Here is a 15,623-nt window from a genome sequence, read left to right as displayed (position 1 = left end):
CTGATGATGCAGACAACCCATGCAGCTTATTATCTTGAAATACTCTCATCTTTTAAGTCCTTCAGCACCAGTTGTACCAACTCAAACCGACCTGGTGCCAACAAACATTTACTGCCCTCAAACTAGAGGCCGTCATGTTTGACAGTTTGTCTTAAGCTGACAAGTGTTTTCATCAGTTCAATAACCACGCAGTGCCCCTGGCACACCATTCCTGAGTGTTTCCCATCCTTTCATCACCATGCCTACCAGCAAAACATAGGAAGCTGAAACAATGAACAGATGAGGGCCTGAATATCCTGGATACTGCTGTTACCACTTCATCCCCAAACAACTGTGTTAATCATTCACTGTACAAACGCTCACAACTGCCAAATGTGCAATTTTTTATAGTCATGCTCCACTTTCTTCACATTTCTTCCCATAATTCAAAGATATTTTCATGCCGTTTTCTTTTTTCTAGGTCAAGGGTAACATTACAGAAAGCCCAACGCAGAGAAACCATTAAATTGTGTTAAGCTTTTCGAGAGTGTAGTCAGTCTGCTCTATATCCTCCAGCTGTGTTTTCCTGGAAGGACTCTTAGAAGTGATTAGGCAGACACTCACTGGATGATGTGCCAGTGATCAGAGAATTCAGCCTACGTGCATAGTTGACTCAGAAGTAAATTTCCTGGGATTATTTTAAAAATGGAGAACTATTTTTTGTCCTTAATCAAATGTGATTCACTCACATGGAGCGGACAGCAGTCGCTTGTTCTTTGTCACACAGCAGCTATTCTTTGAATAATTTGCATGTTTAGGATAACCTTAATGGTTCCTTTACAGTTGCTGCTGTCTTACTGATGTGTTGTTCTTCTTCCAGGTCTGACACGCATAGTGCAGCTCGACCTGGACCTGAAATACAGGACCAACATCAGGGACCTTTTCCAAGAATTTGACCAGTTCCCTCCAGGAGCTGTAATAGGTATCGCCAGAGAGATGCAGCCAGTCTACAGGTAGGAAGTGTGACACAATACATTAGCTATTAGTGATGCAAATTTGTCAGGGCCATACAAAATACTCTGTGATATAAACGTGTCCAATCAGAAGTCTGTAGGGGTAGGGGTGGGCGATATGGCCCTAAAATAATATCACAATATTTCAGGGTATTTCTGTGGTAACAATATTGTTGACAATGTCACAAATTAGTAAGAAACATTATTATTAATTTAAGAGCTTAGAATTGCAACAAAATAAGTGATATAGTCTTACAGTTTACCTTCAAATATTCAGCAAAAACTAAACAAAAATGATCTCTCATTTCTTTAGTTTGTAAACAACAGCAGTAACTCAGAGTGAGATTCAGATTCTGTATACAATATTAATAGTTCAACAAAATAAAAACTACCACAATTTACACATTTGAACAGTTACCAAACACAAAAAAATCCTCCTTCTCCTCTTATCATCACGCTGAAACCTGTGACAGGCTATAAGGCTACCATATCGCACATTCACATATATGTAGTTTTTTTGTCAAGCCGTGAGCGTCATGTAGGTTTACACTACCAAAGGTTTAAAATAATAATAAAATCACTTGACAACACCGACTCTCACGTGTGCATGATGAGAGAGGAGAGGGAGAGATGCTGTGCTGCTGCCGGAGGAGCCGCTGAATGAGTTCCCTCTGAGTGGCAACTTGCTAAAAAAGTCTGAGAAGTCAGGGGCTGTTCTGTCATCAAACATTAAAGACGCCACGGTTTATTCAACACTATTAAAGCTGCTCCTCTTTCTAACCACTGTGAGTCTGTAATAGTTTTGCTTTCAGCCATACTTGTTGTTGCCGTATGTAACAGCATGATGTCAATATGTCAGCAAGTCGAAATATCGTGAATATCATGTTGTGAATTTTTCATATCGTATTAAAAATTATACTGGTATTATCGTGAATAAGATGATGTAGCACACCCCTTGTCCCTGGTTTTAAATGGAGACTAAATGAAAGACAGTTGTCCCAGCAGTCCAACATTTGACTGTTATACATTAATTAATTAATTAATTAATTTCTACCGCACATGTCCAAGTGTTGTTATGACTCGTGCTGACTATCAAGCCTCACACTTTTGAGTACAGACTAAAATGTGTGCAAAGTAGGGACTATCAAAAACTGTTAAGTGTACTAACAATGGAATGCTTAGTCAGTTTCTTGATTGTGTTTTCTTAATCTTTAAAAGATTTTACTTGATTTAATTCATAAATGTAAAAGATGTTTGACCCCACTGCATCTAGACTAAACCAGAAACAGTGCTTCTTCTTGTTTTGTCACTCAGTGCATCTTTCGTATGAGAGAGTCCATGCCTAATGTTGCTTGAAAAAGCTGGAAAGATTGTCAAAAAATTTAAAAATGACAAAAATATCTCTGGTTATCAGGTTCATTTTGCAGCGCTCATATGCTAAATTTATACATGGACTTGGTGAGAGCAGCCACATTAGCAATATCCCTCTTATCACTTCCTCACTAATGGGTTAAAAGCCACCGTACTAATCTCACTCAGTCTTTTTGACCCCAGATGGATTTTAGTTTTTATCAGCCTCACTTGCACATTCACAGTTTTTTTTCCCTCTCACAGTTTCTAAGTGAGAAAGAACATCAGAAGTCTCTCATACAGACTCTGATTCACAAGAACCCCAGCAGTGTTTCCGGCCTGTCTTTTCCTGACTACAGACAAAAATTAAAAAGTTGTGATGCAACAATTAACAGAGACGTGATTGTTGGTCCAGGATTTTCCTGAGAAACGAGTAATTAGATCGTCTTCAAGTAGACATAAGGGGTGTTGATTCATTACACCCAAGGCCACATTCCAAAATCTGTAGCGTCACGCTTTAGCGCCGTAACACTGGAATCATCTTAGTGTGTTTCAGCTTGTGCATCCAATTCAGTCTGAATTTACTGAGTGTGTGACAGCAAATGAAAGCTCTTTTGACGGAAACGCTGCTGCCATGACAAAAAAAATACATAAAGGTGTTGTCCCCTCATTAATTATACGATCACTGTTTCCTTCGTCAAAACTCAACCAGCGCAAAACTGCTGAGAACCCTTTTTAACTGTCACTTAGAGCCAGTGCTGCAAGATAGTGATCCACGATGGCATGGCAACCATACAGTCGCAGTCAGCAACACTGACAGTATGATGTGATGTTTTCATGAATAAGCTATTTTAATTCCTTCATGTCAGAGAATTAACGGAGGATTTGGCAGAATGTAAGCAGAAAGACGCCCCTTGTCAGGAAACATTTTGTTCTCATCCTGTGATTCACAAGTGTCTCCTGTCTCTTTGTTCGACCTGTCTGGAGAAAATAAACAATGTGCTCATCTCCAACACTGACAAACACACAGATAAGATCCATATAACCTTCTCTAACTGGCTGTATTTCTTTTGCCCTACATGTCAGGTTCATTTGGACATCTATCAAGTGAACTTATCGAACCCACTTTGACTTTAGGTTACAGTGTCCCGTGGTGGCACCGCTCGAGACTTTACTCCTCCCTCCTCTCATCTTCAGCCCTGCACACCAGGACGCCCCCTCAGACCATTGTTTCTGACAGCACTTTTAGTGTTTTTTTTTTTTCCAGTTGCAAGACAAGTTTAACCACCGATGCAGAAGGTGTCAGCCTTTGAGAAGTTTGGCCTATTTTGTTGAATGGGGAAAAACGTTGTCATTTTAGTTCCTACAGTTGAGATAAACTCGTGCTTCTGTTGGCACACTGCAGTCTTTTTCATAACAGTGTGGAAAGTTACTGAGTAATACGTTTTGGGAATGGGTACAGATCAGCTTCCCGTACTATCCATCCCACTTTACACCTCCTATCTGCCTGTTTGTCTTTCTCATTTTGATGTCTGTTCAGAGGCGTCTGATTAAGGCAATGAGGATGTACACAAACAAACTCAGTAACACCAGTTGTCACTGAGCCAAATCCAAATTTTGTACTTATTACTGGCAATGAACTCTGTGCGTGCGTGTGCGTGTGCCCGTAAACAAGGGATGTCGGCTTCAAGCTCTTTGTTCCCCAGCTGATTTTTCCCGTCTCTCTTCAAGACAGTAAAATAAACAAGCTGCTTCGTTTAGACTACTTCACTGTTTTCCATCCAGCCACAGCATCAAAACAGGACGTCACTCTGTGTGTGTGTGTGTGTGTGTGTGTGTGTGTGCAATATAGTAAGACTACACGAGGCAAGTGGGATGTTTCATGTAGCAGCTGCTTACTGGAATAAACATAGAGCCAGGTGGTTTCCTCCAGGGTTTTAAAAGCTGTGTGTGAATGAAACAAGGAATTAGAACATTTGATTTCAGTTAGACATCATATCAAGACAGTTCCTCAGCGTCTTTCTGTATCTTTGGTATGTGTGTGTAAGTTTTTCCAATATAACCTTTCAGACCATATTAATGAAATGGTGAGAAGTATTATGTTTCCATTAAAGCCATGAGCATGTGATAAACTGTATGTGTTAAGTGAACAAGTAAATAAGTTCACATTCAGATCTTATGACTTACTTACGATCAGAGATCTCTTGACTCTATATAAAAGAGAATCTTTGTTTTAAAGGTATTAATATGTCATAATGATATTAACATTTTTGTCTTCAAATGTTACATATGTTACATAAAGAGATATCCTGAACTGATCCTGAGGATCAATATGTTGTTGGTATTGGCTGAAATAAACCTGATCAGAACATCTACATCTGCTGGGCAGTATTTCACTGCATATAGTATTAGTAAAAATTAAAGAGTTTTTAAGGATGAATACATTTGGGCTCACTGCCATGAGTTGGCAAAAATACCCAGATTTGCTACGCTACGAGCTAATGCGGGATTTATACTTCTGCCTTGAATCGACGCCGTAGCCTGACGTACACCTCCCCAAGTCGACACCATTTCCCTCAGTGGAAACAAAGCTTTTATTTACTTTAATTTCACAGATAAGAAACAATAAATTGTGAAGACAATAAAGCCTCCACAAATATAGCATTTTAAGTCTTGTGTGTGATTTATCTTAGCTTAATATGAGCAGAGGAAATCTCAGCTCGTTGCTAGGCTAATTCATAGAATGTAAGATGCCATAGGCTTGTGCTAATGATGTTAGCATGTTGTATTTGTTTGGAAAACGTGTTTCGTATAAGACATTTGTTTTGTTAGTGAACCTTGTGAGTTGTAATGGAGCCAAATTTTGTAATATTACCTTTGTTAAATGTTGTCCCTGGTTTTGAATGTTGTGAGTTATAGTGAAGCCGATTTGTGTACTTGTGTTTGAAATTGTCTCTATTAAGCCATGTTTAATGTGTTTTTTGGGTAGGCTTTGAAACAACTAAACTTCACAGCACTTCACAGAAACCCCGCTGCTGACTAGTGTTTTGGAGGTGTAACTGCAGAGTGACACAGACACACCACACACAAGTACAAATGCTCACAATGGCGTTGGCCAAGTGCGTAGGCTACAGTGTAGGCTCTGCATAGAGCTGACGCACAAGTGTAAGTCCTGAGTAAGAGTAGCAGTGCAGGAAACATTCAGGTAGCAGCTTCTCATTTTTAGCCGGGACTGACTGTCCACCAGTTAAAATGACAAACGTCACAGGCAGCAGATCTTATTAGCTGTTGCTGATTAACGTTAATTCTATGAGTGACTTTAAAACGGGGCAAAAAACCTGTCTGTTGTCAGGTTTATGTTCTTTCAACTGCTGATGCAGCTGGCAATGCGACTGCATGCTGCTTCTATTGCATAGGAGTGGGAATCACTACAGATCCCACAATACAGTACTATGACGATATTTAAGTCACAAAACAATATCATTGCGATTTTAAAAGTTTAGGAATATGCAACACCAGAGCACTGCGATATAATGCAGTTCATTATTATTACTGTTATTTATCTAGCACTATAAAGTTTTTGTTCTGTCAGTCTAATTTCAGCCATTTCTATTTCAGCAAAATGTATGTAGTGGACTGAAAAGCAATTGATTTTATTATTCTAGTAGGCTACCAAAAGTTTAATTTGTATTTTCAGTACTAATTTATATAACAACAAAAAAAATCAAAGCATGCAAAATATCACAATACTAAGTTGTATCGATCTTTTCCCAAAGCCCTGCTGGTTCAATGGATGGGGCAAATGAAAATTTAGTTTCAATGTATGTAATGCATTTACTGAGAAATTACCATAAAGAAATATAAAGAAATATAAATCTTATAAATGTAAATCTCAAAAACTTAATTTGTGGTGATTATAAATACTGTGGTGATTTTGCACATTTGTTTCACAACATATTGTCAGGGGTTGTCTTGGACTTGGAGTGTATTATTATGAGTATTATGTAGATCTAAACAGTGCATCGCCCATTCAAGCCCATTGGGATTACAAACACACATTAAACACATCCCACACTTTTGGAAAACAATACAAACAACAATACTGTAGAGAAACAGAATCCTTAAAAATGAATGCCTCTAATTAAACTGAAAGTCACGTGTTGCAGCGCTGTGCTGTTCATCTTAACTGAGAACAGAAAAATGTCTGAGTGCTGAACGTGACTCAGGAAGGACTCAACCAAAGTCACGTTCAATAAAAAGTTGGGAAAGCTGAGTTTACGTGTGCATGTGAGACAGTACAGCTTAGTCTGCACACTGTACATGATGGTGACGTCTGGTTTCTGTGTGAGTAGTTTTAGAAGTGGAGCTGTAGTTTTCCTGCCAGACTCCAGCTGGCACCAGCATCTCCAAACAGATCTGTATCTCTGCTCTACTACTGTACTGCCTCAATGAGTTCCTAACCCTGAGAATCTCCTGGTAATGCTGTTCCTACCGGCCCAGACACACTATTTTAAAACACGCGACAACATGGCAGGAGATCGTGCCTCTTACCATGCACAGTCACAAAGTGTCACAACTGGTTCTGTCTGTGTAGAACATTATGCATGTGTATGAACGTGTGTAGGGTCATGAAGGACAACAACTTGTTCTAACAGCTAATTTGAGTTTTCATGTTCAGAGTCCTGAAGCACATTCATTTTTTTCTCTTTTTTTTTTTTAAGTTCAGTGAGTCCATAATGTTTCAAAAGTGAAAGTCAGTCTGTTAAATAATCAGGGACTCTTATTTTTGCCATAATCAAGTGGTCCTACAGTAGACTATGTGACTGAGAGACGAGCTAGACAAATGTGATATTTGCGTCGTGCTTTTTTGGTTGCAGTATATTCAGAGTTGTATTTTAATCAGAACAATAATGGTGTGTCCATATTGAAAGCAAAGTGAATATTCGCTTGTAGATAGGGCTGCCCCTGACTAAGAATTTTCCTAGTAGACCAATAGTCGTCATTTAGGGCCATCAGTTGACTAGTCGTGCGCATGTTTATGATATTAATTTATGTATTAAACTATATATTTTGGGCGGGGCAACACAATGGTTTGAGTTCAAGGTGTGAGAAAGAATAGTATCAGTAACATTGTTAACACTGTGCTACATTACTAAGTGGCTAATGGGCATGTAGCTACTTACATGTTTCAGATGATTCGTCATGTTTGTAGCCGACCATTGAAGATGAGTTTACATATCACCTTGGGTTCGTCCTTCACCTTCTCAAAATGATTCCACACTTTGGATTTCCTGCCCGACATGTTATTAGCTAGTCTGTGGAATAACCGCAGGTACCAGCCCTGGAAATTAGGGGCCGTACACACGCCGTCTTTAACCACCTGGAAAACATGAGTTCCGGTGCCTGGCGCTACTCTTGGGGCTTTTTTGTGCCAGCTTTCAACAGCGTATTGGCAGGTTGCGTCTGAGGTTGCTAAGCAACCTTAACAAGCATCATATAGCCTATTTAACTGAAATCCTGAGTGTAGAGCTGATCTTCTTCCAGGCGCTGTTTATAAGTGTGTAGGCCTATCGTCTGTGGGACAGGTGTAAAGCTCTGGGTAGCCCTGCACTGAAATTATCAACTTTTCCATGTTTATCAGACTGAATATTTACAGAAGAAGGGAAAGATATCTGTTGGCTGTGATTGGTTTGTAACGTGACTCCTGTCTGACTGCTGAGTGTGGCCACTTCCTGTGTCTGTACTTTCAAACTAAATTCCCACATGGTCCTGTAACGTAGATTTGGATTTATTTTGACGAGGTGCAGGTCCTAATAGAGGTTCACGTTTGCTTTTTGCCTTTTTTTGTGTGCTAAGCAACCAACGAAATCTTGCCGACTAATGACCTTTCTGGTCGACTAACGTTTGGTCGACCATTAGGGAGCAGCCTTGTAGATTAGTGTTGTTTTTTTTGGAGTATTTAGCAACTGGTGAAGATTCACCCTTAACAGCTGTGCTCACTCTTGTGCTTGCTAAGTAACTAAGGAAGGCAGCTCACGTCTTGCAGTAAAGTACAACTGATAGCTGAAATCAAGTGATGTAAACACAGTGACCATGGGGACTCCATGCTCTGGAACAGTGAACCAAGGCAGTAAAACTACATTATTTTTCATACTGTCACGGCAGCACATTACCGCTTCAATCCTTCTATTGTTCACTTTCCACAATAAAAGACCAACTTAAATTACTGCCAAAAAGCAACTTAACAAAAAAGCGTACACAAGTCATAAAAAACTTAGCATGTAGTTCAACAGCTTCACTCACTAATCTCCGAGCCCTCTCCTTGTTTGTTCAGTCTCTGGACAGTACTGACATTGAGTGGTAGAGCTCCAGGTGCTCACCAACAGCAACGATAAGTTTGTCCTCCATTTTTGACTCTTGGTAATGTCAGGAGAATTTAATCTAGATAATTGTGCCAGAGTGGACATTTGAGAAACTGATAGTTAACACCGTGGCTTGGCTTGTTAGCCTATGGCCTGTGGTCAGTAGACTAATATTTCCAATATAATATTGTAATTTTCAAGCTTGGCATTAGCAATGCATTGTGTGTAATGATGTGTGTAATCCTCTCACCTGAAGTGTTTTCCTGTGTAGAGAGGGCTCTCAGCTCCCACTCTGTTTGGGTGCTAATGGACGGAGCATTATGCAGGAGACTGCATCCTCCCACCAGCTACATTCAGAGCACATCCTGCCACCGAAAAGTTCATTAGAAAAAACACCCTCTGTCTTTTTCCTGCTGCTGCTGCATTTGTAATGTTTTAAAAACCCGGGAGACCAGACCCACTCACGGAAGTGTCACAGCTGAAGCCACAAGCACACTAGAGAGAGAGAGACATGCTTGAAACATGTCACTTTCATCATGCCTTGTGTATTGAGTCTCTGCTGGGCGATACATCCCACCTATTCCCAATAATTTTGCGATGGCCTCATGTCTTAGTGTTTTATAGTCGGATGGCTGTGAGCTACGAAGCACTCTCACAGTGACACAACTGTCTTTGTTCTGTCATAGACATAATGTTCTTAAAAAGATTGAACCATCATAATCCTCAGTGGACAGGCTTTAAAGGCAAGAATAACCTTTGTATTATAAGGTATTCACTAAATGATTTAAACAGCACTGTACACTTTGTCTGAAGGACCCTCTCACATCAACGCTGGAATTTTCTTTTTTGCCAGACTACTCAGTGATGAAAAGGACCAGACATTTCATTTGTGTCCCCCAGAACCAGACTCCTCTCTGTCAGCGTGAGTGTTTTACGCAGCTTTCAGACAGCAGGCTGTTTCTTGTCCTGAACATCGAGGAGGACACATTTGGATAGGATAACAGCACAGAATGTCCCCGTCACCTGCTAATGCTCTTCATTCCTTCGCAAGTGAGACTTCACTGAAAGGTTGACAGTGAGAATTGTAGGGAGGCAGCAGACGATGGAGCTGTGAACTGGCAGAGCAGGATGAGAGGCACTTGTAGGGACACTGATCTAAGCTAAGAGGTTATATGTCTAGTTTAACTGTGTCTGGTTTGAATGTACTGGTACAAAGGAACAGAAAAAACTGAGGTCATTATTACAGAGGACATAGCTGCATTTTGTAGTTGTCCTTCAAGTCTCAGAACAAAACTCAGAGGCTGAAGTGAGATGGAGTACATCATTATATTTCACTCAAGGGCTGTGAAAAAAGTGCCTACTTATATAAACACTTATTTCCGGTACAGTATGTCAGTGTTACAGTGGTTCTTATCGGCCAGTATTAATTTGAAATAGTTTGATAGGTGGTCTCTATAAAGGCTGATAAGAAGAGCAGATCAGGTGACACAAAACATACTAGAACCTTTCTGTATATTTTTCTACGCACAACTAAAATGCAGATGAAATAGTGTATAGTGTTGTGTGAATATGAGCTGTATGATAAATATTAGGGTTCACATAGACTCTATGGTTGATTTGCTTGATGCTGCTTCCAGCAATGGGTGATAGACCCAAAAATCCTGATCAAAACACCCTAGAAAAGAAAGAAAATAACCTGTTAATAATCAGGTGTATTACAAGCCTTGCTGCAGTATTGTTTGTAATGTGTAAATACTTATATTCTGTAGGTTTGGATACTGAAATGCACCAGGGCCTATTGGACAGAATTGGTATGCAGATTTCAGTGATGTCTTGCTTGCCACCTGCTGAGTAAAGTGAAGAGGGTTACCCCAAACTCTGCGAGCAAAGTTAGCCTCACTTAATGTGAATAGTTAAGGTGGACCATCTGTTTTGATAGTAGTAACAATCTCAGCTGCTCGTTAACAGATGAAGAAATGTCTGGCTGCTTAATTCTCTCCTGAAATGTGGAAACAATTATTGATCCCAACTCTAAAATTAATTTTGCATCTATTAGGACTTTTTACTGTTATTTGATGTTAAATTATTGAAGCAGGGTTAGGCTTTGTTTATTATGTGAACTTGTTAGTATTTTGTATTTACTCATATTTATATATCTGAGCACACTTCAAATTGTTAAGAGTTAATATATTGTTCAGTTTCATGTTCAGATTTGCTTTGGCAATAAAGTGACGTTCTATGTAGTTGACCTTCATTTTCGCTTTAGTACTAGTATTGGAAAAAAATCAAATAATACCCAACCCTAATATTCTTTGTTAGCAGAAATTTGTAACATCAATTGACAAAAAGCCAGTTCTGTCACCTCTCTTTATCTTTAACCATAAAACCTGTAGGGGTGTAAATCAGCAGTTTCATCACTATACGATATTTTATCGGGGCTTTGGAGAATGATATGATATTTGCTGATATTATTAAGTCTGCCACGATACAGTTTCAATTTGATGCAATTCAGGGGCCTGCGATCGATGTTCGTAGACTTGCACCGATTACAATTTTTTGGGCCGATACTGATTTCCGATTTGTTTGGACGGCCGATTCCGATTTTGGCCGATTCCGATTGAATTTTTTTAAAACCACTTTACAGCACACAAGATATTGCAATATTTTCTATCTTTCCTTTATTAGAACATTTTAACCCAGATAAAACCAGCTTTTCAATAATCATCTCAAACAAACAAACAAAAACAGTGACACAGGTTAAGAAACATTTTCCTTTTTGCTCAAATATAACTTCAGGTACAGTATTAAAATAAATAAGTAAAAGAGGCATACATAAATAAAAACACCGATAAATAAAATAATAATTCTTGGTGTATAGCATTTGTGGGTAATTTCTTGAATAGACAAAAAAGTAAAAATTTCTCCTGTGGAAAATTCACACAGGTCTTCAGGACACGCCCGCCAGTAAGCGTGCAGACACGCGCTTCGTCAGTTTCAAGCGGCACAGTGCAGCAGTGAGAGCTCCGCAGTTCAGTTAAATAAGGACAATTAACAACTTTCTCCTTCTCTCTTTTGATGTGTGTGCGTGAATGATTAAGGTGAGAAGAACGCCCATGTTTCACTTCCTCACATCGCCCAAGCCATGAGTTGCACATGTGCGTATGTGTGCGCTGCTGATGTTGCACAATGTCAATTATGCGGTGCAGCGGAAATTTGACCGCCGTTTTAAATCGGCATATTTTAGACTGACCGGCCGGTCGCAGGTCACGGCCAATTACGTGAAAACCGGACCGATTCCGAGCACTGCTGATTAATCGGTGCAAGTCTAGATATGAGATGACATTATCTGCCCATTTAACACAATCTGTTATAGAAGAAGCTGCCACCCCTGTCTTTGTTGTTTTGGACATAAAAAATAACAACACTTCAATAACACGTGCAGTAAAGTTTAGTTTAAACTGAATCTGCTAACACACGTAAAACAGCACGTGGGATACGTTAACCTTCCTCTCAGACAGTCCTTTCTGAAAGATAAGACTATCTGACTTAAAGACATGATTATTCAGCAAAAGTATCAAAGTCAGTTCAGTAATAACTGTCAAGGTTCATAGACAAAACAACAGTTTATTGCTAGTCACCCATTATAAGCTTAAGCATGTTCATTGCATAAATTAGTTAGTTAGCATAAATTAGTTACTCATAGCTTAACAAATTACATGTAACGTTATCAATCTTCTAATTTTTGCATCTCCCGACAGAACAGCTCGGTTGAATTTAAGCCTGCATGCACATTTTTTCAGGCGAACATTGTTGAAACAGATCTGCTAATGTCCCTGTAGTGAGATGTTAGCGGAGTGAGACGCCCAGCTAGGCAGGTACGTCTTGTTTTATCTGTTAACAGCACTGTTAACGTATGGCATGTGCTTTGCCTGTTGACCCGTATTTTCTTCATAATCGAAAATATTTCCAGGGTAAATAATATTATCCTCATTGTCTTTCCATCTGCCTGCCCTTGTTTGACGGTGATGCAGACTTTCAAAGTAAAAGCAAATCCTAAAGACAACAATGGATCAATGTTTTCACTTTGCATCGATGACACTACATCATTAATCAATGAACCGACATATCGATCCAGCTCGATGGATCGCTACACCCCTACACACCTGTTAAATATGCCTCTGTTATGCTGCTTTACTGTCCGTCATGTCTCATATAACCAGTGTGCTGTCAGTCTCATAATATGGCCATCATGACACTTGGAGCAAACGCAGTATTTTCCACTTTTGTCTGTCATAACATCCTAATGGGTAAACAAAAATGTACACAGCTGTTCCTTTACTGACTTGTTCACCCTGAATGTGTCTCAGGGCACGTAGACCCAGTGTATGTCTTAAAAATGATAAATGCTCCACAGAGGCCACAAGTCCCCAGCCACAAAACTGACAGACTGTATAAAACTGTGCGGACAAGCTACAGCTGCTGAATATAGGTCAGTAATAATATCAAAGCGTGACTCAGAGAATCTGCCGCTCCCACTAGATTTGATCAGGCTGCACGGAGAGAGGGAACGAAAGAGAGAAAAAGGTATCCTCTACAAAATGAATCATAAATATTCTACACTATTTTCCCACACATTTTCATTATCTGCACCCAGAGAGCAGGCAGAGCTCAGCTGATTTTATTAACGTGACTCAAAGGGTGGTTTGTATATATATATTTTTCTAAAAATTGACTGCCCTGCAACAGCTTGGTCTGTCCTTTATTCCCATGTGCTTTAAGCCAACACACTTCTCCATTAATATTTAATCTACAGTAGGTTTTACTCAGGCTTGGCAAGTACTAAGAATAATCTCAATTCTGTAGAGAGCGTGTGCGTGTTTAAACACATGCAATAAAGACCACATTCCCATTCATCCTCGTGTTCGGTAGGAATACAACATCATTGCACCGGCTGTCTGTATATGGGAAAGAGCATTTTGTACTTTCTTTAATAAAAGAATTTGTAATAGTACACCCACAGCAGAGAAACAAGTAGACTCTATAGACTAAACCACAGCAACATGAAAGTGCTGCTGTATGAAATTGATAGCTGTGGACAGGACCCCGTGTTTTTTCCTGCTTTTGTCCCATATGGGTTTTATCCATTCCTCCTGAGAGATAATATAAATAATTCGCACATACGCATACTTCAAGGGTTGAATTGAATAGGTAAAAAAAAAAAAAAGCACAGCGCTTTAAAGGGGGGTATTTTCCTGTTTGGATGCAGGACTGATCCACCCTAAAGCTCATTTATGCTCCCTCTATGTATGAAAATAAAAGTGCTCATTCAAACCTTGTCACCTTCACTGCCCACATACTTCCATGCGTCCTTTATGTTGGTTTAGATACATCTACTAGATGGCACAGTCAACAGTTTCCGACAACAACAAACATGATGACGTTGGAGGATATCGTAACAATGTACCTTCGAATGGAGGCAGCATTGTAGACGGCCATGAAGTACATCACAAAATCTATAAGGGCAATCCTTTTCACTATATTACGAATTCGCTCTGTTCCACTAATTATAAAATGTAGGGGTGGGGGAAATAATTCTAATTCTTAGATGCACTGCGATAGGGCGTAAACAATTCTGCATCAATTCACAAATGTCAACAAACATTTTTCTAAATGTTAGCTAATGATGTGATGTTGACTGAGCAGAGGAGGTGGAACTCAACCACACAGACAGTGCAGCACCTTGACTACAGCGTGGAGATGCTGAAGTTAACTTGCTTTAATTTAATGTTTAAAGTATTACATTTGCGGGGTGAGTGTGAAGTACATTGTAAATACTTTCTATGCCTTCACCTTGAGACTAACATCAACAGAGCGGAGCAGCAATCAACAGTAACATCAACAAACAAGACCGGCTGACCTACACACTGCTGCATAAAGTAACTTAAATCACCGCTGTGGTGAGGAAAATAACTCTGTGCTTAGTCCTTTTAACCTCAAAAACCCTGCACCCAGCCTACTCAGCGTCTTAGCTTTCTCTGGGGCCAATGGTGTAGCAGAGGAGCTGCTCTCCACGGCTGGAGAGATGACCTAAAAAACAACACAGTGGAGCACTGTGCCTCCCCCTCATTTTGTTATTCTCATACAGGCAGGGGAAATTAGGGTGCTTTCAAATTAACTAATTAATTATTCAATAGTATGTGAATAGCATACTGTGTCTGGTTAAATATTGTAGTATGCAAACACTATGCCGGCATAAATATCCCACAATGGGTTAGTATGACCAATCGCAGATGGATACAATCTGACTGGCACTTCCTGGTTTAAGAGCTTAGGTATAGGAGCATTTTGGCTTCTTTAAAGTTGAGTGGTAACGGGACCTGGACAAGACACACTCTGTACGCAAGTAAATGTATCTGTTCATGTAGTTATGGGTAGGGATGTCCCGATCCAGCTTTTTCACTTCCGATCCGATACCGATATTACAGCCTTGAGTTTTCGCCGATACCGATCCGATCCAAGCGCGTATTATACATATTCACTTATTTTGTTGTCAGTCATGTTAGAAAAGGTTTGATCAAGCAATATTACTCTAAAAAGAACAACTACTTAATCGGGTTAGTCAGAATGATCCACAGCAGTTGGTATGAGAAACTGACCTGTTTATTGTTAACAGGGTTAAATAAACAAACTTTAAANTCACTTATTTTGTTGTCAGTCATGTTAGAAAAGGTTTGATCAAGCAATATTACTCTAAAAAGAACAACTACTTAATGTTTGATCAAGCAATATTACTCTAAAAAGAACAACTACTTAATCGGGTTAGTCAGAATGATCCACAACAGTTGGTATGAGAAACTGACCTGTTTATTGTTAACAGGGTTAAATAAACAAACTTTAAACTTGAACATTAATATTAAAT

The 15,623-nt window shown here is 39.5% G+C and overlaps 1 protein-coding gene across 7 annotated transcripts in view; it reads left to right on the top strand.

Moving 5' to 3' along the window:
* Window positions 1-15,623, top strand: part of xxylt1 (xyloside xylosyltransferase 1) — a 47,131-nt gene that overhangs the window by 24,571 nt on the left and 6,937 nt on the right. For all 7 annotated transcript variants that reach the window (XM_050055337.1, XM_050055339.1, XM_050055338.1 and 4 more), the window contains one exon: window positions 860-992. In XM_050055337.1, the coding sequence (XP_049911294.1) occupies window positions 860-992 (133 nt within the window). The remainder of the gene's footprint in view (window positions 1-859; window positions 993-15,623) is intronic.

This window comes from Epinephelus moara, chromosome 10 (genome assembly GCF_006386435.1).
Source record: "Epinephelus moara isolate mb chromosome 10, YSFRI_EMoa_1.0, whole genome shotgun sequence".
Classification (NCBI taxonomy): domain Eukaryota; kingdom Metazoa; phylum Chordata; class Actinopteri; order Perciformes; family Serranidae; genus Epinephelus; species Epinephelus moara.
Note: the sequence above shows the minus strand (reverse complement) of the source record. Positions and strands in the feature narration are given on the sequence as shown.